The sequence below is a fragment of the Amblyomma mixtum genome, chromosome 5 (assembly GCF_055824585.1).
Source record: "Amblyomma mixtum isolate Tamu chromosome 5, ASM5582458v1, whole genome shotgun sequence".
Taxonomy (NCBI): Eukaryota; Metazoa; Arthropoda; class Arachnida; order Ixodida; family Ixodidae; genus Amblyomma; species Amblyomma mixtum.
Window position 1 is genome coordinate 31,831,014 of NC_143016.1, and position 26,035 is coordinate 31,857,048.

Below are 26,035 nucleotides of genomic sequence, written 5' to 3' on the forward strand. Positions count from 1 at the left end.
TATCATGATTGAATAATGGAATTGAGTGGGCGAGTTGGTTTTCCATTTTGACAGTGAAAGCGCTCAGAAGGACAAGGATGACAGAAAAGGAGAGACATACAAAGCACTTTGTATGTCTCTCCTTTTCTGTCGTCCTTGTCCTTTTAAGCACTTTGACTGTCAAAATAAAAAATAATATCATGACCTCCATTAAGAGCATCCCACAAATGTTGATAAGCAAAGTTTTCTCATTAAATTTTGGTATATATATATGCAGTATATAATAATAATATTAATATTCCAAGAGCCTTAGCTGAAAATTTTTAGTTGAAGAGTGCTACTACCATGCGAAAAATGGAAACAGCAATCTTATGTTGAATAACAAAAAATTCTGCTTGAATCAGTAAACCTCAGCTTAAAACTGTCAAGCCTTCAGCTGGGTGGAAGCAGTAAATCCTGACACAAAACCATTTAGTGCTACTGGGACCAATTCAATCACCAGAAAGCCAGTAGGCCACCTCCTGGTTCCAGTTAAACCATTACAAACCAGCAGACTCCCAGTCACAAATCTGCATCCAGGAAATAGACATTAACCTCGTTGTATGGCAACTGCTGTGCAGGGAAGGTCCACCTGGGCAATGATGAAAAAAGCGATACTCGCAGCACACCTGACTGTTACTTTGCTCTAAAGAAGGGCAAGAAGAGCAGTTTTTCTCCACGGTGGTCGAAAAAAAAAGGAAAGGTTTCCACATGCAAGTTATGTTTGCTGTTGGGTGGTAAGTGTTTCTAGGCATCATAAAGGAGATTTATGCTATTTGCACATCCTGCCACATTTCATCTTTTCCCCCTTTTTATATTTCACTTTTCCGCACTGCTCTCCTTCCGCCTTTATCTCCCAAGTTTCTTTCCCCACGCAGAGTAGCATGCCAGCAATTTTTAGATGCAGGCTAAATTCTCTGCTTTTTCACTAAATGGCTTTTTTCACTCCCCCCCACCTCACCTCGGGCAGTGCTACCCTTGCTGAATGCAATTTGAATGCAAGGAAGACACTCCAACAATGGTTACCACTATATACTATCATAAATAGGCACACACACTTGACTCCCTGTAATAATCTTCACACCAGCCAGCTATTTTCTCTCACTTTGAAACTTGCTGCTCCCGCAAACCATACCACCTGGTATGTACAGGTGCGGCCATAAATAAACGGAGCACGCTATTGCGTTCGAAGTGCAATAACACCTTCTCCATTGGTAATGAAGAAGTGTTGTTGGTCTACAAGAAGGCCCACCAACCTCCACTACAAGCATGCGCGTACCACTGCTGGAAATTTCAATTAGGTGATGCGTGAAAAATATTCGAAGACAGTTGCGTGCTCCGTTTACTTTTGTCCACGCCTGTACAGCCTTCGTCAAAGTAGAGAGCCCAAGGAGCTTGGCTCTGGGTTACGACAGGTGGCTCATTCTGCATAGCCAGTGTTCAAAATAAAGGAGAGAACTCTCATTCCAAGGATGTTGCAGAAGCATTACTGCACAGGTTAGATCCAAACTCCTTCGGCACTTGACAAAGGCTGTATACACAACGCAGGCAGCAAGTGCCAGGTACACCAACCAGCAGCATTCATATGTCTTCACAAACTTCAGAAAACTTACTGTTCTCTGAAAAAAAGAGAGAGAGAGAAAGAAAAACTGCATACTCTGGGCAATCTTTTTCCTCTTCTCCACAGCAAAACTGTATGCAGTACATGGCTGCATACTACGCACTTTTTTGTCACAGATGAGATAGGGAAATTTACCTGGCAATCTATTCGATGCTGTTGAATGAAGCTTTAGTGAAAGCTTTTCTCAGCAAAGAAGGTAAACATAATGCAAGCTAATCTACCACCTTGTGTGTCGATTACAGCAGCCCCTAGCACAATCCAGAGGCCCTCTATTTGACATCTTTCAAAAGTATGAGACAACCCATGACTAGCACAGATAATCGTGCTGACATTCACTCAGAAACATGCATCTGACATGAAACATGAAGCAGCAGCATCAACATCAGATGCAACAGCAGCATAACGACAATTTCGCTCACGAGTTTATTGATCAGTTTACGTGAAATAAACCACTTCTTGCCTACAGTAAAAGCAACAAGCAACCCACTAGCCATGGCTGTTTGTTGCAAGAAGGACGTCACTAATAAAATAAAGGCGCATACAGAGTAAAATGATGAAAAGACATCATATAAGGGAATGTATGTACATAGGTGAGTTTACAGCAAACGAGATGCATAGACAGAGCAATTGGGGTTTCACATGATAAAAGCATTAGGCCTTACACGCAGAAAGAAAATTCCAAAGCCTAACTTCAATCGAAGGCTTGCACAATAGAAGTACACTGGTGCCAACACTATAATGTTTATGCAAAATATGCATAATTGCTAGTAATTTATATTTTTAGTTTCAAATACAAAAAACGAAAACAAGTAAAACTTGTCTGGCTTGTAGATGTGCAGTAGCCATGAAAGAAACAGATTTCATTGGACAAAAAAAAAAAAAAAAGATACTAAAGGAGGTGCTACGCAAATGATTGAAAAGGAGTGGGGGAGTATAAACAAAAGGAAAAGGAGTATAAACATACTAAGCACTAGCATAATTAAATCTGGAGGATAGAACTTTGAGAAAGGTGAAAATCGTACAAATAATAACACAGTGTATCTGAACTTGGCAGAATTTTTTTTTTTTCGGTGTTGCACTGACCTTGTCCAGGACTTCAAACCACCCTTATATTTTTGAGCCACAAAAACATTTCCGTTACTACTGCTGCCAATACTGCCTTCGATACTGAGAGCTTGCAGACAGTGTGGATGAGCCTCTTTCACCTGAGTGTCAATAAACTGAAAAGTATTGGGCCTTTACTGAGCTTCTTTCTATGTAACAATCTCTGCATGCAAGTTGGTAGTTTCTGTTGAATAAAAGTGGACAGAAGCAGTAGTCCTGAACCTTTCTGTGCGACCATGCTTTTGCAAAACATTTTTTTTTCAAGGGAACCACAAAAGAAAAAAATTGGGGGAGGTCATTTGTTAAAATAGAAAGGGTCCATACAGCTGTGCAGCCAACATTTTGCGAGAAAAATTTTGGGCACTGCACATGTTCACTGAGACAATAATCAAGCGAAAGATTAAAAGAGCACAGCGAGAAGAACGCCACCGTCAATTTCACTAAAAGAGCAGAGCGAGAAGAACGCGAATGTCAATTCCACAAGGCAGAGCTTGTGCGCTTGTTGAAGTAACTCTTGTTTTCCTTGAATATCTTGTCCAGAACAATCACAGGCATTTTGCCGAAGAGATCAAGGCCACGAAGAGAACGTCTGTTCTGGTTCGACACGAGCACTTGCAAAGGCGTGCCTGAAACAACAACGGGGCAGGAATGTAAAGAAAACCATTCAGAAACATCTTGCATTTTTTTAAGGAACTCCTAACCAGGTTTTTACATTAGGGAACACTGAGAACAAAATGATGTTGGCCTGCGCTGACAGATTACTGCATTCTATTGACAAAGAAGCTACTACTTTAAAGGCTATTTTATGAAGTAGAGGTGCTACCACTAATAGCCATTTGCAAAAAAAGAAAGAAAAGAAAGAAAACTGCGGTGGCGTCTTTTTTTTTTTTTTTGCAGCACATCTCCGAGGCGAGGCCACATCATTATTCTTTTCCGAACAGTGAAAATGGGGTACTTTTCGTTACTGATGTGCTGAATTTGAATTAAGTGGTGAGAAAAAATTTTTCCAATTTGAATTCCCATTTTCTCAGCAACACATGTGTCATGCTGGCAAACAAGCACCACCACAGCCACAAAAACCATGTAATCATTTTTTTACTGAGACATAAAATTGAAAAGAGATGTCCTAAGTGTTCCCTTTAAATAAATCCAATGAATGAAATGCTACGATTGTCTTTGCAAAATAACAGAGCCATGCCTCCAGTAAAACTCAAAATTAAATCTGATGGGACACTTAAAGGGATACTGAACCAAATTTTTGGAGCTGCTCTTTTGCATGTAAACAAGAGCTTGACTGCTAAAATTGATAAATATGACAAGCATTTTAGCGAAAAAGGCGGATAACACGCTTTTTTTCGCGATTTATTGCCGTATCGTTGCACTTGGTGGCCGCCTGTGGAAGCTGCGACTAGACGTCATAACACCCGCACGCCCATCGTTCCCGCAGAAGCACGATTGCCATCGCTACTCGCGGCTTTTCCATGTCTGTCGTCTGCTCATGGCGTACACAGATATGTCAAAATGTTAATCGATGCTGTCTACATACCATAACTGTATGCACGCTTACATCCGCTAAATGCAGGTACTTTTTCCGGACCTTGTGCCATTTCTAGCATTCTCGCTTTTAAAACAGAAGCGCGACGATGTTCAGACTAGCGGCGCCATCTGGTGGTTAGGAGGGGAAGCATTGTTGTCAACAAACCGACACCCCTCTTAGCCTAAAGGGGGCAGAATCGTCACTCTAAATAAAAAATAAAGCAAATTTATTACTCGTAAGTTTTCTTATGTGCAACAGGAGATGAAGCGAAAGACTGGTGGCCCATTTATGGCCAGTGAACGCGCTGAAGAAGCCAGTAACAACGACGCAACCAGTCCAAAGCGAGGTTTCATGCATCGAAAGGCGCCACCATATTTGTCGCCGCGGGAGGGTGCCATGACGTCACGCTTTCCACCTCGCGCCGAGCGGGAGGGCTTGGCGCGTGCTCATGAAACATCGAAAATAAAACCATCCGCTCAAAAATATGCGCAGTGACGACTAAATTTCGGTGTAATCACATTCCGAGAATCTATATTCAGGCTTTTTGTTCAATTTTCAGATTTTGCTTCAGTATCCCTTTAAAGCTCCGTCTCAAGAGTATGACACGACAGCATTAATGGGTCCCCTCTGTGGCCTGGGGTCTTTGCAGACATAGAAGGCACTCTTTCTTTCACCATCACATAGTGATTGGCCAACGCTTAAGGACTACAATGCGATATAGCACTAGAGATCCCTCCTGAGCAAGTAATCCTTCCCTGTAGCCTAGGCTCCGCGTACATGCCCATTATGCATAACTTGCATAATTTGGCAGGCTGGCTTGAAACAGCATCAAACAGTCAGATATAAAGTTTCACAATGACAGCTTCAGTAGATTCCGTTTTATCATTGTTTATAAGTTGTTCACATGTTGCTTGCTCGTGGAAAGCCTAGCATGACAACGAAATGGGCTACAGGTCTGTAAATGCTTCTAATATTTATTAAGAAGCGTGGTATAGATCAAGACTCTTAGTTTCTTTTTAAATTTCTCTGCTCTTTTTTTTAGAGGACACAATATGCACCTTCTCTTTATGTTTAGAATGTATCATGCTCTAATTACCATGTGATAAAAACATGTAAGCCCAAACGGTAAATCTGAGACTGTCTTGATGCGAACCACATTTCAGCGATTACAACAAAACAAACAGGACAAAAATCCATGCACCTATTGCTGTGCATTGCTTTCCACGAGCACGGTATTAAGCTCAAAACAAACTTTCGAAAAAACAAGCCTGAAAGTTCTAAACTAGCCCACATTGTCTATGTGCAGATTCTGTCAAATATATTTATTTGGAGCGCTAAAAGTTTATTTTCGGGTGAAATATTTCAGTACAACATAGAAGCAGTGCACTTTGGGCAGTTTGCTCACAATCTGATGGGCAGGCTGCCATCTGATGACATCACAAGGTCACATGACCTAGGTGGGCCACCTGGTTTTCTCAACGTGCCGACAAAGTCAGAGGTGCTGCTGGAAAGGGCCCTTAACACTATTGTGTTGAAAACAAAAGCTGGTTTGCGCTTCCCCTCAATACTGCTGTCACTGCATGAGCCAAGAGATTGGTTTGGGTGCACCGCACAATGTGTAAGGGCAAGAGAATTTCACCGGCCACTAATCCCCAGTCTGACAATAAGCTTGCCTGGTGTCTGGTTGCCTGTGCTCCGAGGCAATGCCCTTCCCTTCTGCCATCCGTTTTTGAGCTTGAGGAAGCAAGTGCATAAGCTTCGCTCTGTCACACAAATCATTGACAGTGGAGTGCAAGCTATGAATGTGAAGCAGCCACTAGCACACTTTGAATCGTTGCCTTGCGAGCACATGAAATTATGACATCTGTGGAATTCGCTGCCTTGTGCTCATAATGTCTGCTCACTTGCATTTGATCTGCAGAACAGAGTATAGGCACTTTGACAGCTGTGTATTGTGCTGTGTATTTTCACTTCATTAGTTTGCTTGTTCCTTATTTGACAACTTTATTGTGCTTGCCTGCAATGTTGCAACAAAGTGCTGGGAGTGAACTACAGATACTCTGCTGATGAGTTGCCAAGCATTACAATGCTGTCGTAGAACATAACTGCATTTCAGCAAAGACCAGTGTGTGCTGCATATTGTAATCAGCCACAGTCAGAAAAAAGGTGTTGGCGCTTACACAGCTTTGTGCCTTCCTATAAAGGGGAGAAGTGAAACTGGCAATTTCCCAATTCATATGGAGAGAAGCATGATGAGAGTGCTTGACTGTCCCATAAAGAAATTTTTATGAAAGCATGTCCTTGGACAACATCTCAAACCTTGGTAGTACATAACCCAAGCACCTTAAAATCTGGTCTGAAAAACACGAAAACAACTTCATCAGCCAGCGGTTTCCATGGCCAGCAAGTCACGCCAGCATGCCTCAATGCGTGTTCCTTTCCACAACGCTGTACTGTGCCTTGAGTGGGGTCTTGGTAAAAGTGGCTGGGAAGGCCGAGAGAACACACGTGGGAAGAAGCAGGCACCTCTGACATAACTACAAAGGACCACTGCCACTGGCTAGAGAGCGGCGCTTACCCTTTGCCCAAAGCGGAACTTCCTTGCGTGGCTTCTCATCATCATCCGTCTCGTCACCAGAGTTGAGGTCATCGATGTCATAGTTGTCCTTGTCCTTGTTCGGTTCTGGAGGAAGCTCGCTCCTGTGTGGCGTGATGTCGTAACTGCAGGCGAAAACACATGCATGCAGGTAAACATCGCAACTGGAGAATAAATGTGTACAGTCGAGCTTCGTTATAGAGAACAGGTAAAAAAATGTAAAATAGCTTGAATGAAATTCTTAGCATATTTTTCATTGAAAATGCACGCAACAGCTGCGCAATTTAGCCAGTGAAGATATGGCAACTCAGGTGACCCTTAATAGAGGAAAAGAGAGACCTTTCCTAAAGTTGCAGCGCCTTTTCGAAAGCGCTTGCGATTCTGGAAGCCACGAAAAACTGAGTGCCAGTTAGGTAGGCCTCTCCACACAGTGCAGCTAGCATGCAACAGCAACAGCTGTTACATGCTAGCTGTCTGTCGAAGGAAGGCATCGGTGATACTTTACCTACATACTGTGTCCCATAACCTCAAAAAGATTGGCAACAGAGCAGGAGTTCATGTTTTTTCGGCCCCAAAGAAACTGCATCAGTTGTGTAGAAGGGTTAATTCTGATGTAACTAGAAAGCCAGACTGCGTGACGAACCAACGACCGTGTCTTGTGAGCTGTAAAAAAAGATGTTTATTCAATCCCGCTGTCATGTGGTAATATCTATATTGGCCAGACGGGGAGATGCCTGAATACAAGGCTACAAGAACATCGTAGAAATCTAAAAGATGTCAACTCAGGTGAGCTAAGTAAACACTGCAGCCAATATAAGAACTGCACACCTGCCTTTGAAAGAACGACTGTTCTACGCAAGTGCCGAGACACCACTACAAGGGTGATAGTAGAAGCTCAAGCAATTTCAAGATTATCTGGTAAATGCATCAGCAAGCAAGCAAAAAAGAGCTGATCTTTTTAAGCGCCGATGAGCATGCCAGTAACTAGAGGGAAGGTTACGGACCAACGAGATGACTGTGCCATGGGAAGTGAGTTGTTGTTTTCCTGTGTTGTCACGGGACTGGGCTTATATAAGCCAGTCCAAGGCAATAAACCATGTTGTCAGTCAGCGCCTGTGTTTGTGTCAGTCTTTCTCGTCCGTGTTCCGACCGCACTGTTGTTGTCAAGATGTGTAACCAACAAGCCAGCCACTACGTATTGAACAGGCCAAGCATCAGGTAGGACTGCTTCCCCATATTACTGCCATGTCTTGTGGATAATGGCAGGTGAGAGTGAAAGTTATTGTTTTCCTCAACTATGCGACAGCCGACATGTATGTAGCCTTGTGGTAACCATCTTGAGCTCAACTTTCTACAAGTGTCCATGCCGCTGCTTCCCGGGCACTGTCGATGGGTGCGAGAGGTGTGAATGTGTGCCATCCTGGCTACCGACCCTTCCATGCTGCTGCGACCTTCTGTGGCAATGTTGATGAGTGCAAGGTAAAAACGTGAATAGTGGCACGAACGCTTGCTGCATCATCACCAGTCAGTCGTGTAGTGCGGCGAAGCTTGACGCCTGCTATCCAAGTGGGCGCAGCTTGGTGCTGGGGAGCTTGACATATGTTATATGGCCAACCGCATTCAGTGTATGAAGTAAAAATTGCATGTGTTTGTCAACGATATTTAAGAAGAGTCTGATATAGCCAATATTTCGTAATATTTGTGTTTTTTTTTATATTGGGGTTTGACTGAATCATCAAAGACTGCATGCTATATCAGCCCAGCAGTTTGAGAGATCATGTCATAAATTATAGTCTGCAAAGTATGCTAGAGGAAACAAGAGCAGCAGCATTTTGAGAACGTGCAAGAAACACTTTCAGCAGCAGGCTCAGAAACAACCATAGCAAAGTGAGAACTGCAGCAGCAAGACATGCGTTTCACTATGTTGAAGGTGCACTAAAAAAGAATCTGAAATCGCCGTTTTACCTCGGGAACTCGATCTGCACTCTCCGAGCATTCTTAGAAACTTCAAATTTTTGTCCTGTGCGGCCGATTTCCCTATTAAATCGAATTAAACATCCCGGTTCCCGCATTTTTTTTTTTTTAACTCACCTCCGAAAAGGGGAACAGTCAGCCAACGCGTTGAGTTCCCTTCAGCCAGTCGTGTGACGGCTGCGCTTTTCCTTGTATTTTGTTTTCTAGGTTTCCATGAATAAACAGTTTCAGTATCAGACTACATATCCGCAAATTAGGCCCACAGAATAAAAATACACGTGGAGTCCTTGCTTTCGCCGATCACTATGTATCACTCCGCCAATGGAAGAGCGGCAAGCCACCATGCGGCCGGCTGAAAGGCACTCCACAGGTTGGCTGACTCCTCTTTTCGAAGGCGAGTTAAAAAAAAAAAAAAGCGGCAGCCGGGACATTTAATCCGATTTAATAAAGGAATCGGCTGCACGGAGCAATAATTTTGGAGATTCTAAAATGCTCGGAGCATGCAGATGGAGTTCCCACGGTAAAAAGACGAGCTCAGGATCCTCTCTAGTGCACCTTTAAGATCAACTGTTTTTTTTTTATCTACTGGCCTGATATCTCTGTTAGGGCACATTCCAATTTATTGGGAGCTTGATTATTGTAAGCTAAGGAACAAATTACAATTGCCAAATTAAAAAAAAAGCAGTTCATTTGTCTAAACAGCCATGTGACTGTTTTGGAACGGCAAGCTCAAAAACTAGCTGCCCAAGACAGTTCTCATCTTAGAATGGACATCACATCACATGTATAACACACAGTGTCCACAGTGAGCAAACTGAGATTTAAACTTTATGGCATATCAATGCACCTTCATACAGAGCAGCTAACAAGCAGCCACCCACGTCGTGGAACTGCATGAACTCATGAATGTATAAGGCAATGAGGTCGTGCAGGGACCCAGGCATCTGCGTGCCCCAAATCCCTTGGTCAAATCAAGTCATTTCAGGAGACTCTTCCTTTCACTAGCCACTAAATACGCCACTTTCAAACACTTCTGGGCTCTTACTGCTTTGTGAATTGAGCTCCTGCCTACCAGGTCTTGTGCGGTGCAGCCCATATTGAGGGCATCAGTACTGAAGCGAAGAATGCAAGATCTGGCATACCCGCTTGACCTTGGCGGGCCGCTGGTCCTCACAAATGTGGAGTTTGCCGCTGACGGAGTCTTTGGTTCAGTGGCAGGCATGGTGAACGTCTGGTCAAGGGTTCCCCCAGGCTTGTCTGTCGCAGACAGTGTCACTGTGGTATTCAGAGCAGTGTTCAGCTTTGGTGGTGTGGTCTCAACAAGCTCTGTGATGGACTGTGAGTCAGAGGCCACCTGGGGCTGCTCAGGGGAGGGCAGGAAGCTTGACTGATTCCTCAGTGACTGCGAAAGGCTAAGAGGTGGAAGAAATAGTTAGACCCATACAAACAAAACGGTAATCTAGACCACTGCACAGCCTTCAAGAAGCTTCGTGTGAAAGTAAATAAAGTTTTGCATATGCCTTCACATTGCGTTCCACACTATGATGCAACTATATATTACGGCTCATCTTGATGGTCACAGGTTCTGACAACCATATTCAAGGAAGCCAGCTTCTTCAGTCACAATTAGATCTGGCTGCGTTTAGTGCCCTTCGAAGCAGATTCTGAGTGAACATGATTGTGTTTTTTGGCCCCTAACGCCAACCTAAATACCTTCCCGATTGATGGGCAAACATGTCACGTCAACTTCATTTAACATCACAGTGATGTCAGGAGCGCAGCCAAAATGCCTATAGAAGGCTTGACAAAGGGTCTGTGCCCCTGTATAAAACTTGGCCATCTTCAGTAAGAGAGAAACATTTCACTTTTACAGCAACAACGGGAAAAGACAGCACATTGGCGGACCTTCCACTGCTCCAATACTGCATTGGGCGGCTTTAATTGGTTGTGTTTAACTGTGCATGTCCACGTAATGCATATGAATGTAAGAATATCACCACACTAGGAACATATATCTGCTAATAATGTTGGGCGAGCTCAGTACGAGCGCAACTGTGGCTTTGCATTGCCGCGCCATGACACGTCTTGGAGCTCAACGTTTCAGGTCAGCTCACCATGTTTGGCCAGGCACCTAGGTCCTGGGACTGGCCCCTTGCACTGCATCGTACCGCCCTAACCACCATGGCCTGCTAGCAACTGATGGCCATCGTCATCAGACACCTCGCTGCCAGCCCACCCGGCACTCTTCTGCGTCGTGGCACCTCGAACTAAGACATGATGTTGGGCTAGCCGGTTCATAGTTAGAGCGAAACACACACACACACTGCGCTTTGTGTGTGTGTATTCGTGCCTTTCTTTTGTCCCGTCGTCTTCGCGCAGTTTTGTTTCACCTCGAACAGCAGCAGGTGCTGCAACCAGCGCCTGCCTTCCCAACCACTACAGTGCCTTTCATGGTTTCAGGCACTGCTACGAACAGTCTTCTCTGTCCAACATCTACATGACTAGCCGGTGCACTACCAGCTTCGCTGGGCAGAAATGTAGGACGTTCATTTTTCATGTTGTTACTCATGTCCTTGTCGCTTTCACCTAAGTCCTCGTTTCTAATACACTTGTGCGGTGCGTGTGTGTCCATGCTCTCTGTTTATCTGTAGCACCTGGGTGGAGCTGGGCCTAATAACTCCACCACAACAATCTTCCGTTACGTAATCATCATTGCCGATTCCATGCAACGAAAAGCTGGGAAAAACGATGACAGAGTGTTCTCAGCAATTTTTGTGCTCGACTAATGAGGTGCTTTGCTACGCCACTGAGAAACAGTTTAGAAAAGTTAGAAAAGCTGGTTTTGGACAAGTCATATTTCACCTGTGCAACCTCATGCAGTTTCCTCACCTGTTGAGCATGGCCTGCTGCTGGAGGCTGTTGTTCAACTTTGCCTTCTGAGCAAGACTTGTGCTTGGCTGGCCAAAGATAAGCTTTACAGCATACAATGGAGAGAAAAGGAAACATTTTTCATTGATGTGCATACTGTAACAGTGCAAGCTATATGTTCATCTGTACAACCACAACCTGCATTGTCACACTGTGCCTCGCCAACCCCACATTTTAGTGAAAACCGTACGTCAGACGAACCCCTCTTGTATCAAAATAGACTTGCATGCATGTCGCTGCGACCAGTACAAAAACCGCATACGAAGAACTACGAAGGCCCTCCACCATTTAACGACTTAGGTGAGAGCAGTAAGACAAGAAAATGAAAGGTTGCAAGGAAAAAGAAAAAGGGTTACAAAGCAACAGTGGCAAAGCTAAACATAAACAACTGAGCATCATTGTTATGTTGAATGAAACATCATTACTTACCTTGGCAGCTTCCTTGTCACCACCCATGGCCCTGGTTGCTTTGGTGGTCTTGTTGGTTTTCAACTGCACAAATGAAAGATGGCCAAAAATGCTCATTGGCCAATAAAAATGGCGGAATGCCATGCTAATCAGTTTCTAAATCAATGAGTATAATGGCTGTGTTCCACTTATTAATGAGGAGAGGTCACAGCTATTCACTTTTTTATTACGCCTTGTGCATACATTTTTATTCCACCTTGCGCACAGTGTAGCATGACAGTTATAACGCTATTCATTTGAACCATGTGAAGAGAGACCATAAAAAAATTAAAAAAAAAAGCAAAGCCCCCGGTGCATTCACTTCACATGTAAAGAAAAGCAGTGCAACACACAACTTAGAGTAGTATGCCATGCTTGTGAATCACAACAGTATTGTGGCTTCCTGCAAGATTCCCCTAGTGTGAGCTACAATTACACTCATCAGCCAGCTTCATGCACATTTCACTCCTTTTCTTTCAATGAATCATGCTTAGAAGTGCAGAAAGACATTCATGCTTCTAGAGAGACAAAAAACAGGAGGCCACTTGGTATTTAAATGCCATACAGATAGTCAAAGTGATGGGCTATTACATAGGAAACCATGGACATTGCACACCCACAAGTCGTTAGTTTAGTCCTCTTTGTTTTTGATTTCAGCTTTCTGTCAGGGCTCCTCGAGCAGCCCCAACTAAGTGTTCGCCTTCCTTATGTTGTCGCTGTGTTTTTGTGCATTTGTGTCTGTCTGCCGAAACTACAAGCGATAACGCGTAACAGCTTCATAGAACGCATACGGTGCTCGCGAATAAACAGCCTCGTGGGCACAGGTGTGCCATTTAGTCCATCAATTCTAAAGAAACCATTCTGATTGGGTCTAACAAGCTCGTTTATCATGGAAAAAAAAGAAAGAAAAAAGGCACCAGTGAGCTACAGGAGGACTTTGGAAGGATTGAACTCCATGAAATGGTAAGTAAAAAGAATCTTACACATCCTTTTAGGCCTCACAGAAGGCATCATAAGGCATTATTAACCTTATGGATACCATATTCAAATCAACACCTGAATGTACAAATTTGTATACAGGTGGCTGGATTCAATAAAGTACTGGAAAATGTCACCAGCCAGCATAAACCTTGGCACATTACGAGCCATTCTTAGGTCATCACTCGCAAAAATTCTTGCAACAAGGCATGCATAGTCAAACAGTCAAAGAGTGGTTGGCTGTGTCCTTTGGCAAAATGGCCGCGTTAATTTTTTTGTGCGAGCTCAAGAGTGATAGCGGAGTCATTCTCCCTAAAAATCAAAATAAAAAGCCACACGTATTGCTACCATAGCACAAATCAGTTCCGCCGCCACAAGCAACCAGGTAATATAAAGTAAAATTTGCCTCTAAAGCTGGTCCAAGAACAGAGAAAAATGGTGGAAGGTATGACTCGATGATTCGAAACACTTACAGGACAGGCCTTCTTAGACGCAGAAACCAAGGGTGACTCCGCCCTCCTCTTCATTGCAGCCGCCAAGGTGTCTACATTTAGGGAGCGCCTGGCAAGCACAAAGGATCCGAAAATAAACGAACTATAAAAAAGAAAGCAAGCGCAGCTCTGCATCCCTGGCCAATTTATAACCTTCAACCATTCTGCAAAGTTATTAGTGTGAGTTTTTTTAAGAGAGAATGGCAGTTTCCTGCCTTGCGAGTGGTTTTCAGTTTTGGTTCTTTGTAATTCTGTATGTCGACATTAATTCAGCTCCATTCACTAATGCCTTTGATACACGATAAAGGTTAGCAAAATATCACAGCAGTGGTTGGGGCGCAGCGGGCTAATCATAGCGTCAATGATGCAGGTACAGGAAAAATTTTTCCAAAGAACAGAAATGCTGCAAAGACTAATGCTCACACAGAAAGACAAAAGCATTGCATTCATCTTTCATGGTACAACTCCATTTTCTCACAGATCCAATATAAACCAATTTCACCACAAGAAGCCTGTTTGCTAAAGAATACTGGATCCCAAGTGCACTCAGTATGACCAGAAGAAACAAACTTAAAATGTTGGGGCAGCATGACACAACACTGTAATGCATACAGAAGTAGGTAAAAGCAAATCTTTCAAGCTGCTTTCATGATTGTTTTTGAGGTCTCTGAATTATGACAGCTACTTGTACACCAATAAAAAGTATTAAATCATAAAGGAGACGTGCCTCTCCCTAGCACATCAGGTATCCTCGTATTTGAAATTTAACGTCCCAAAGAGGCAAGGGTTCTCAGGAATGCCGTAGGGGAGAGCTCTGGATGAATTTCGACCACCCGGGGTGTATTAAAAGGACCCTGAAATGATTTCAATGGGCAAATTCTAGTGCATCAGATCTGTAGAGGTGGTCTTTGCAGGTATTCAAGTAAAATTCGAAAGTTCTGCGCGGACCCTATAATTTAGAATAATTTTAAAAAATCACTGCTCACAACAGCTCGCAACCGATTCAAGGCTCGCCCAGACTGCCACTGATGTCATCAGGGTGGGGGACGCGGCGGTGAGGTGTTGCCCTAATCGGTTGCAAGCTATTGCGAGCCACCATTTTTAAAAATTATTTCCAAATTACAGGGTCCACGCAGAGCTTTCAAATTTGACTTGAATACCCGTAAAGACCACCTCTGTTGCACTAGAATATGCTTATCGAAATCATTTCAGGGTCCCTTTAACTGACATTGCGCAGTACATGCCTCCTTAGAAACACAGCTGCCGTAGCTGGGATCAAACCCATGTCTTCGGGATTAGCAGTTTAGCGCTCTAACCACTGAGCCACTGCAGCAGGGGCTCTCTAGCACATCAGCTTGGCTCATCAGTAAGAGATGAAATGCTGTACATACTCGCTCTGCTTGCGCTGGTGAAATTCAGCGCGCTGCTTCAGCCGCTCCAGTTCCTTCTGCTGAGCCTCTCGCTGCCGCTGCTGCTCCAGTTCTCGCCGCTCAGCTTCACGCTGCTCCCGCTGAGCTTGTACCCTAGCCAGCCTCAGCTCTCGTTCCCTGCAGCACAGCACAGGGGAACCACCCATGAGCAAGAGAAGTGTGTGCCCTTTGTCAGTACTTCAAGTTCAGAATAGTATAGGTGCAAAAGAGGTGCCAAACAGCGAAAAGAAAAAAACTGCATAAAACATGCCAAAAGTGACAGATAGTAGAGGAAGATAGATGCTCTAAACCGAGGTAACGGTGAAATACAGCTCAAGAACAAAGTGGCAGATAGCCGTCAAAGGAAGCCCTTCAACCATTGACTTCAACATCATGAGAGCAGGTTGGTGCCAGTTGCCTTGCACCTGTGGTGCCGCACTTGCAGGGGCGAAGTGCGTGACCATGACGTCGTGACAACGGGTCAGTGTCTATACAGTTCAGCGTCACCTCTGGGGGGCATTTGCTACTTTTCTTTGAAGCTGTATCCGACTATAGTGAACAAATTACACAAAAAAATTTAGGGGTGATCAGTTGATTTGACGCAAAGAAAATGCGATGGCATGCTTCTTTCACTTTCCAGTCTATTCCAGCTCTGGCTTTATTCCAATTCCGACTAAGCAACTATGCAAAATGTGTCACACTGTGTCACATTTTCTTTGACTAATAATAATAATAATAAAAATAAAAAATTGGCTGTGGCTTAACTCAGTTATTCCTGGATGTGTGTAGCAAGAGGTGCAGTTAATCTTACTGTTCAGCTTGGTTATCTCTACGGCTACATCTTTATCGTTTAGCTTGGCACGTCTCAATGTTTAGATTTTGTTGTTACCTATCGTTAAGTTATGGTGACGTTAAAGACTAGACAGCATTTATTTTCAAAGTCTTCATCTTGTTGTTTCTCAATTGCCACAAAGATGGCCCAAATGGTCGGGGAAGTAGCAAGCAGCCATCTCAATGGCAGTACTTTGAGGCCAAGGTTTGTTATTGTTTGCTTTTCTTCTGTTTGTTTGTTTGTTCGTTTTTCCTCAGTCTCCTCGGCTCGCAGCCTCCTCTTGATTTCATTCCGACGACAAAGCCTGGCTTCTTTCATTATGTCCGACTCACTTTCCATATCTGCCGATGAATCCCACCGAGCCGCCCCTTCTCTATATTCGATGCAATGCCGGCTCCTTCTCTGTTGTTGCAATGCGGTTTCACTGCCTCCTCCTCTGACGTCATGCCAGATGGTGCGGCGAGTGGCGCTGCCAGCCACGGCGGTTGATAGGCAATGGCTCAGCTTGCGGTGTGGCCACCGGCCGCAGCAAAACGGGGAGAATATGAACAATGTAGCTCTCGCTACAATAAAACAATTGGATGGAGGCTGTATGCAGTGTCCCTTTAAGGCAGTGGTTCTCAAATAGGGGTCCGCAAAGCCCTCGTGCTAATCAAAGAGGAAGCCACTAACCATGGCTACTGCTACTTCTGTGATGACATACCGAACGCCCACACATGTCAAAATTATGATGGTTTGGTTGATGGGGTTTAACACCCCGAAGCGACTCACGATACGAGGGACGCCATAGTGAAGGGCTCCGGAAATTTCGACCACCTGGTGTTCTGTTGTGTGCACTGTCATTGCACAGTACACGGGCCTCTAGAATTTTGCCTTCATAGAAATTTGACTCCAGCGGCCGGGATCGAACACGCGTCTTTCGGGACAGCAGCCGAGCGCCACAAGCACTGAGCCACTGCGGTGGCTCAAAATTATAAGGGTACAAATATAGCTGCCTGAAGTTCAGGTTTGCAGAAATGCCAAGTTGCGCAAATCAAAAAGTACAAATGAGGACACTGCTCACTTTTTTGTTGCGTCCATTTTTAGCCGCAAGATTTCTTGCTTCCGTTGCCGTTCTGCCTCACTGGAGCCACTATCGTGCCTCTTGCGGCTGGACTCCTCCGAGGCAAGTGCCTTTGCAGTGCCCTGTTCATATGAAAATAAAATAAAAATAAGCCATAACCAGTTAAAAATGTGCACTCCAGTCAAGACCACCTGTGCACTCCAGTCAAGACCACCTAAGCGCAGACATGACTTACAGGATGGCAAATGCTAGTTCAGCACTAGCCCTTCCATTTGCACATTTTCTTAATTTCTAGTATATTCATAATTGGAGTCAACTTTCCTTATGGCCAGCGAGGGGTATGAGTTGCAGGGTCGGCTTAAAGTGGTAAGTGGCAATACATTATATACATCGAGCTTTATGACCCTTCTAGAGTTTTTTTAGGACGTGTATGCCAAATTTGTGTAATTTGTGGATGCCCTTTTTTGAAGACTTCATTTTAGGAAAAAAGTCTGCAAACTTCCTAGTAAATACGGTATCATGTAACTGCACGGTCATTTTATTCATTGTTTTTATGTAACACATATTTGGACACACATAGCAGGCTCACATTATCTTTTTTGGGAGCTTTTATGTTACAATGAACTTCTGATAAGACAAACTTTCTGGTCCCTCAAAGTTTGTCTTAAAGGGTGTCTACTGTACCTGTGAAAGGTATGCGAGCAAGCAACTGCTGGTTTGCACTTTTTTTTCCTATTCAATTAGCAGGCTGGTATCCAAAGTCACCGCTCGTTTGTGGGCAATATAAACAACTCCACATAACAGTACCAGTTTTCAATTCAATCAAGCTCGCCAAATAGTATGAAAATTGTTGAGCTGAATCTGGAAAAGGCGCACCTGTTCTGATGTTCTAAGGCTTGAAACTTGCATTTGATGGCTTTACGAGTTAATAAGGGTTTAATGTCCCAAAGCCACTTAGGTTATGAGGGACGCTGTAGTGAAGAGCTCTGGAAATTTCGGCCACCTGATGTTCTTTAACGTGCACTGACGTCGCACCATACACGAGCCTTATTTTGCCTGCATCAAAATAGGGCCACTACAGCTGGGATCGAACTCGTGACCTTGCTATCAGCACCCCAACGCCAAAGCCACTGAGCAGTGCTCAGCAGGCATGTAAGAATATATTTAAGTGCTAACACTGCCTGGTGGCGCGACCAGATCCTGTTCACCGCTCTGTGTGGTTCTCTTGAACAAGAACAGGTGGCGCCACACAATGGGGGCTTGTCTAGTTGCCGAGCTGCAGCAGCCATAGCGCAGGTATTGAGGGATTATTCAGTGTCATGGCGCGTACGTGTGCTTTGCTAAGTGCGGCAAGGCACAGAAGGATTGAAACTGTTGTCGACACTGAACAATTTTGGGCGACTTTGTGTTTTACTTGCTGGGACTGCATGAATGGGTGGAACAGCGAGGACGCGGCCCTGTGATCCTTCCGAACTTGTTATCGAAATACATTCATTCCAAGGCTTTTTCCCTCACATGCACGACTGCTGAGAGCATAGTTAACTATTTTGCCTCTTAAAGGTAAACAGTCGGCCTCAATGTGCATGCTACCACATTTCGGCCAAAGAGCCTATACGCTTACATTCAAACACTGCTTGAGCAGTGTAATCAGCCGACGCTGTGGTGATACGAGTCCCGCCATGCAGAAAAGATGGCTAACTTCGGCGACCTGGGTTCTTTAGGTGCACAAACCTCAAGGGCATTTGTGCATTACGCCTGCACCACAAATACTACCTCTGAAGCCGGGAATCGGCCCCGTGCTCTCGCGCTTGGAAGCAGAACTCCGCCGCTATATGTGCAAGAGCTAGGAGCGAAAGGAATACATCAGTGCGATGCTTTAGTGGCTAGTGCAGTGCGCTTTTAGCTAACTGACGCAAAAATGATTTCTGAACATGTCCCTGGCGTTCCTCATTCCAAGCTCATCTTTTACGCTGACAACAATGATGCTGTGTGGCTGACAATCCCAAGCAAAGCTAGACCAGCATGCACGTGAAAATATAAAATACTTGAGGCTGTAAAGTAGAGTTGGTGGATGTCAGTTCTGAAGAATTGCAGCACGCCTGTGAAAGTGACTATGTTGCCCTTATTAATGTTAGACGCTCCACCAAACATTCGAATTATGCACATGCATATTTGTTATAAACGTTGCCGACATATTATCTGCCTTTCATACCATCGCGTATTGTGGCACCGAAATGCACAGCCGGTGCAAACTGCTGGAGGCCATGAGATCGCCGACTGAACTTTTTTGGTGCGTTACCATGCCATCTCTCATCAAGTGTGCCTATGAAGGCAGTCCTTCAGAAAGTGAAGTTATACACAGGCTATGGATGGTCGAGAAAAATGTTAGAAGCACAAACTGTTTTATCTGCTGACCTCGTGACCTCCATACTTTTGAACCTGGGACAGCTCAATAGTCAGAACGCTTGGCAGCTGTGCTGTAATGCTGGCTGCGGTGACCATGTTTAGATTTAGTCTAAAGACAAAAGGCGCCCGTGTGTACTGCAAAATGTCAGCACACATTAAAGAATCCCAGATGGTCTGAATTAATCCGGAACCTTCCACCACACCTCCCTCATATAGCTCATGTGTTGCTTCGTGATGGCAAACTGCACGATTCTCATTTATTAATCCACTGCAACCTGAATAGAGATTCTGTGCAACAAACAAATTCAGTACAAAAAATTGCCTTGCTGAGATATGCGATTTCATGTATTCACATCATGTAGGCATAAAAAATTTATTCGCAGCTTAATGGCAAATTTTCGGGCCAGCTAGGAGGCCAGATCGAGGCAGTAGTTCTGACAATCACTGCATCTGTCTCCTTGGACGATGACTACGTAGACTTTTCAGAAAATGCATCCACTCAATGCTGAACTGAGAACTACATAACAGACATGGTCCCTCGGTTGCAACACCCTACCTGCCCTGAGCCACAAGTTCAGGCAGAGTAACTGCGGTGGCTCATTGGTTATGGTGCTCGGCTGCTGACCCGAAGGAAGCAGCTAGAACCCCGGCTGCGGTGGTCGCATTTTGATGGACGCCGTGTAGTGTGCGATATCAGTGCAAGTTAAAGAACTCCAGGTGGTCGAAATTGTCCGCAGCCCTCCCCTACGGCGTCTACATAACTGCAGTCTCTTTGGGACGTCAAACCCCTTGAAACTAAACTAAACAGTTCCGGGTGAGAAGGAGTTTTAAAAACCGGCATTTGATCAACGTAAGTCTGCTAGCCCAAACTGCAGTTAGGTACAAAGGACACACTATCCATAATCGCGGCGAGTTGGCTTTTTGAACCCAGCTGGGCTTTGCAGGTATGCCACAACAACAATCAACGTATCACCTCCACCAGGCCACCAGGCGCATAGGCGTCAGCGACCATCCACGGGATTGGAATGCACCACCAAGGGAGCTTGCACAACGGCCACCGTGGGAAGTACCAAAACACAACACAAAAGCCTGGTTTTAGCAGAACTTGTTCGTGCATGATGACCACCGCAATGTAGAAGCAGAGAAGTGAACGTTCACGCATTGACATGCACTCTGGCAGCACAGAACACAGACTAACACAGCTTGAAATGGCACCGAAAGCTGGGCGTGCCGCTTAGCTGAACCCGCCACTCTGCAAGCGATTGGCCACTGCTCCACGGTGCCGCCACACCGCTGCAGTCGGCGCACGTTCTAGAGCGCAAACGTTATCTGTGCACATTCTCCGGCGCGGCGGGAACACCTAAATATATTCTTACACTGTGGTGGGAGGTTATCCCATGAACATTTGGGACGCCTATGTCAAGGACTTGGAACAGAGCACCATGCTAAAAGTGCTGTGAATGCTTATAAATGGAAGTGCATGTACATTTGCCTCATATCAACCTTGTTCTCTGCAGAAACAGGGTGGCCTCTTGCACCCGAGCTGTAACATCTTTGAGATGCTCCATGCCATCGAGATAAAAAGTTAAAGGGGCCCAAGTTGCAGAAACGCTTATGAATGCACACTGGATATGCATGCTTGACAAGCAGCAGTTCGTATTTTTGTGCTGCGAGCATAAAATAGTAACTGGCTCAAAGTTGTATAGCCATGAGGACAAGCCAGTTATGCCAGGAAATGAAAGCTGCGACATAAAATAGGACAGTACCTACGAAAGTTAGCGACTGTTACCATCTCTAATTATTCTGCTAACACTTTTTTCCTTTCTTGTTTGACACTCGCGACTTTTCTTTCTTTCTCTGGATGCAGTTGTAAAACCAATTTATTTTGTTTCACGCTACCTTTATTCTTAAATATAAGACACCTCTGGTAGTTAATTCTGTAACACTAACATATACACACACAAGCTTTGTTTGAAGTTCAACTTCTGAAATATGCTGGCTTTGAAAAACCCCACTACGTCAAATTTATTTTGTCCTGAAAAAGTCCTTTCCTGCAAGCTGATAGAATGCAGGAAATGGAATTTTCCCCATAACCTTATGAGAATTACACTAGCATGCACCTTGTGAAAATGAATGCAGTGCATGATAACACAGCCCACGCTTCTGTGCACTCTATCCAGAACAGCATGAAAGAAGGAATTTGAGGTCTATGGCACTGCCAAAACTAAGACCTTTACAGTCGGTAAGATTTAGAGAGAGTGCTGGTGAAGAGTTAAACAAATATTGCAGTGAGGAGACAGGGTGAAGGTTGACTGTTGCCCACAGCAACAGCATACCTAAGGTCAGCATCGAGATGAATAGAAGAAAAGTAAAAGGTGGACAGTGCAATGCATGACAGTAATTACAAAGATGCCAAAATGCTCACCGGCCGTGTCTCGCTTGTTGGCACAGGTCGCGCTAGCTTGCAAGGTGTGGTATGCTTAGGCGTTGAAAAAGGCACCTTGAAGGATGAGGAGTTGGCAGAAATCTTGCGCACAGAACCTGGCGTTGTCCCTGGTCGGTCCTTTCCTAGCATTTTTGTGGTGGACATCCCTCGGACACCACTCAGCTGCCAAGAGAGAAGAGAGGTATTACTCATCAGCTGCCATATTATAAAGCAGCTACAGACAGTGTTTATGCATTAGTCCTTTTTCCACTCATGATGTGGCCATTTTTTAAAATGTACTCAGCCACATAAACTGTGCTCGACTCTGACAATGCTAATTGCCATAGAACACAGAAGTTCAGTTTCCAGATCATGTACTCCATCAATAGCCATGAAAATAAAGCAGAGCTTATCGCAGTGAATGTGACCATGCTGCATTACTTTTCTTCACACGTCCCCGAAAACAGACTTAACATAAATGCACTGCACATGTGCTAGATAAATTTTCCTTGGCCATGCTCCAGAATACGCAAAACAGCAAAAATGAGCTGCCACACAACACTTGCTACAAGCATGAGCTAAAAACAAGTTAGCCAAATAAATCAAAGCCTTCAAAACCTGGCACTACAATCACACAAATCAATAAGCTTTGCAACGCCCGTCAACTTATGGGGCCACTGCACATGCTGTGACTGAGTTGTACGTCTTAAACAATTGAATACCATATTTATTCGCTTAATTTGCATACCCCTAATTTAGTACCAGTTTTATTTTTTAAAAATAAACTTTAACTCTCACATTTTATGCTCCCTGCTGTGCCAAACCAGTGTGCATGAAGGTGCGTGCAAGGCAGGCTTGGCAAGATTGGCGCAATAGCATCGCCGTGTGCAGCTACGGAATGTGTGAGTGGCAAGGGGACGAACTGCATGCAGTTTAGCTGGCTCACTCGTGCTGGCGGTCACTTTCCCAGATGAACAGTGGGCACACACCGAAATCTGAAACTACCAAGCCATTCGCTGTTCAGTTTGCCTCTAGTCAGCCGGACCGCATGTGAGAGCGGCGGTTTATTGCCTTTTAGCTCCATTTGCCCCTGACTGCCAGCTTTGTGATTGTATCATTGCGCGTTTATTTCTCTGAGCTGCGCACACATCGTCATGCCATCCTGTGGCCGTGCCCCGGGGAGCTACCTAATGTGGGGTGCGTAGGAGTGGGCATGCGTCCTACAGTTTAAGTCCAACTTTTTCTCCGGTCAACGAGGGGTGCGAGTGAGGGGGGGTCCACATACAGGCGGCAATATACAGCATATACTGCGCGTTACGACCTTTGTAGTTTTCTTAGGATGTGTTAGCAAAACCTCCCCAAATTACACGGTACTTTGGTAAATACGGTACTTTGGTAAATACGGTACTTTGGTTTGTAGTAAAATGATGTTATAAGTGGACTCAACATCAGTTTAGCATCAGGGTGTAAAGAAAAAAAAACAAAAAACAGTTGCAACTTATCGCTAACTTCTGAATGAAAACTCGACTGCCATTCGATTAGTTTATTCTGTGGTTCCAGTGCTTTTCTGGTTGTGCTCGCTTTGTTCACTTCACTTATTTCCACAGTCTATTGTTCTCCCACTGTTCCATAACTCTACATCATTTCAATGTTATACTACTGCAACCAGCATGATCTGCCTCTGTCCTATGCATTCGCACCACAGTCTACAGACTTTTGCAATAAGGGCTCCTTGGGCGCTGCCATATTGTTCACTGGACTGTCGTGAGCACCTCGCGCTAGCACGGTGGAAGCGGCGACAGAACCGGTTTCCGACAGTCCAGAGAGGAGGCGTTTCGACAACTCCTTCGCCCGATGCAAAGGTCTATAATGTGCACTGTAAACCACACAGCCACACTACTACTGCACCTTTATGACACAATGCTAATCTATTTCAGGAATGGTGCCAGCAGCCGTGCATTATGGCAGTATGCCACGCTGGCAGTTTGCCCTGGCAAGCACCTGCCTGTGATTGTGAGCGACGGATCACATCTAGTGCTCTTTCCTGCTACCACAACACCGCCCATGCTGCTCACAGCGATAAACCACCTATACCAAACACACTCTCAGCGCACACTTTCCATGCAGTGCACAGAAGCTCGAGGAAATATTTCCATCCATAAGGAAAATACACTGACGAAGCCATTAATGTCACACCTGCATAAAAGCTCAGTATTGTTAAAGGTAGTAAATCATCATTAATGGCTAAGGTTTGATAAGTTTTGTTAGCACAGTTGTCTCAAAGTGCCTTGTAAAAAAAAAGAAACTGCATAATGTTCTCTACTATGTGCTAGATATGCATGCTTGTAACAGTACTATCACAAGCATGTGCATGGCTGCTAGGCAGCACAATATGACCACCAGACATGCCAAAGTAAACAAGCCGTGACACACCTTTTTCCCACCAGCTCCAGCAATACGGATATTTCGAGGAGGTAGCCGAGTATGCTTTGGTGATGTAGGTGACTCTACCCATTCCTCATCGTCGGATTCTGATGCCGCTGGAGATGATGAGGACGATGACGACCGTGCTGCAATCGTCAAAGGTTTTGCTGCTGAACAGCCAGGCACTGCTTCAAGGACTTTTTCAGGGGTTGTGCTGAGCGCCAAGGCTGCCACAGAAGCCCTCGTGAGGCGTTTTTGAGGAGCAGCTGCCGGCTTGGGTACCAAGGGAACCATATCCCTTTCCTCTGAGCAAGGAACCATTGTTGTGGTGGGAGCCTCTGGAACTGGTGAGGGTACTGGCTGCGACGAGACATGGCTGTCACTTGTCGAGACGCGTGCTATGGACGCTCTGGTGGAACGGCGCTCTTTGACAGGTGTGTGCTGTGACATCTCATCGCAATGCACATCTGCACGCAGTGCACACATCTGCGCCGTGGTTAGGGTTCCACGTTGAGTGATTTGGACTGATGTAGCCTGGAGAGGTGATGGAGGTACCGGTGTCCAAAGGCCTGCTCGATTCACAGGAGTGACAGCACCGGCCTCACTCTGTCTGGCACTGCTGCTCTTCACCGTCCCTGTTCCCATTGGTGAGATCGCCTCCTTTGACTCAAAGGCCCTGGCTTTCTCTTGCACACTGCACTTAGCATATGGCGAGAAGAGCTGCTTGGATGGTGTGGCCGTGCGCTTAGCCGATGAGAAGAGCAAAGCGCGCACCGCACTTGCTCCCTGGGGCGGTGTCTGCGGCATTGGATTTGCTGCCAGGGCTTTGGCCTGAGCACGCGTCTGTCGTCCAGAGCGCAGGGACTGAAAAGAGGAAGCGTAAAGACCGATGCTCAAGTAGAGGTGTAGACTGCTGAATAGCAAAAAATGTAGTCGGGCATGCTGCCAACAAGTGTAGTCGAGAGCTATGCGCTTTCTCCACAAGGAATGAGTGTTGAGGAAATGAAGCTAGACTTTAACCAAACACTGAACAAGCACTGCATGGCAAAACATATTTCTACGATAAAATATCGTGCACAAATATGCAGAACCAGACTAACAGTGTGACAAGTTGCACCTTGCAGCATTTGAAACTTCTTCATAAAGTTGTGATGCACTTTCCCTACAAGCATATCTACCGTCTATTATCAGTTTTAACTGCTCACACAGCAATTTCTAAACAGTCATGTTTAAATTAATGAGACTATTAAATGAAATGTTTTTTTTGTTTTTTTTCTTCATGCCCATTCAATTAACCGCATGGTGGGTTTCAGCTTGCCTTTTAATGAGTGTGCTTGAAATGGTGACACTGGGCAATAGCTGCACATGTGAAATTCTGCCACCTTTATGTGGAATAACCTAATCTGCATCTTAGTATTTTCCAGCTAAGTCGAGAATACAGCAAGAGGAATTTCACACAGGAAATCTAGAGTGACTTTTATACGCTGACCCACATAGGACAAAATTACCACAAATACGAAACCATACACACCTGAGGTTGAGATCCACCTTGGCTGTTCTCCGCAAGAGGTGTCACTGGTTGTATTTTAATAACAGGTGCTGCCTTTTTACGTGCACCCTTAGTTGCAGTCTTGAGCTGCACTTCAACAATGTTTTCCTTCTCTGATTCCTCTGAAGACTTGCTGGAATTTTCATCGTTTGCAACTGCTTTCTTTGTAGAACTACGCTTCTTGGCTCCCTTTGCTGCTGAGCGAGTTTCCCGCTTCGGTGCCGCCCTGTACA

At 44.9% G+C, this 26,035-nt stretch overlaps 1 protein-coding gene across 2 annotated transcripts in view; it reads right to left on the bottom strand.

The window, feature by feature from the left end:
• Nucleotides 1–2,048: 2,048 nt before the first annotated feature.
• LOC149341680 (uncharacterized) overlaps nt 2,049–26,035 on the bottom strand; it is a 33,725-nt gene continuing 9,738 nt past the window's right edge. For both annotated transcript variants that reach the window (XM_089543837.1, XM_089543838.1), the window contains 11 exons: nt 25,785–26,028; nt 24,263–25,117; nt 21,830–22,012; nt 16,999–17,120; nt 15,086–15,241; nt 13,677–13,764; nt 12,208–12,270; nt 11,740–11,822; nt 9,993–10,262; nt 6,859–7,001; nt 2,049–3,369 (listed from right to left, as the gene is read on the bottom strand). In XM_089543837.1, the coding sequence (XP_089399963.1) occupies nt 3,215–3,369; nt 6,859–7,001; nt 9,993–10,262; nt 11,740–11,822; nt 12,208–12,270; nt 13,677–13,764; nt 15,086–15,241; nt 16,999–17,120; nt 21,830–22,012; nt 24,263–25,117; nt 25,785–26,028 (2,362 nt within the window). In that variant the 3' untranslated portion in view covers nt 2,049–3,214. The remainder of the gene's footprint in view (nt 3,370–6,858; nt 7,002–9,992; nt 10,263–11,739; nt 11,823–12,207; nt 12,271–13,676; nt 13,765–15,085; nt 15,242–16,998; nt 17,121–21,829; nt 22,013–24,262; nt 25,118–25,784; nt 26,029–26,035) is intronic.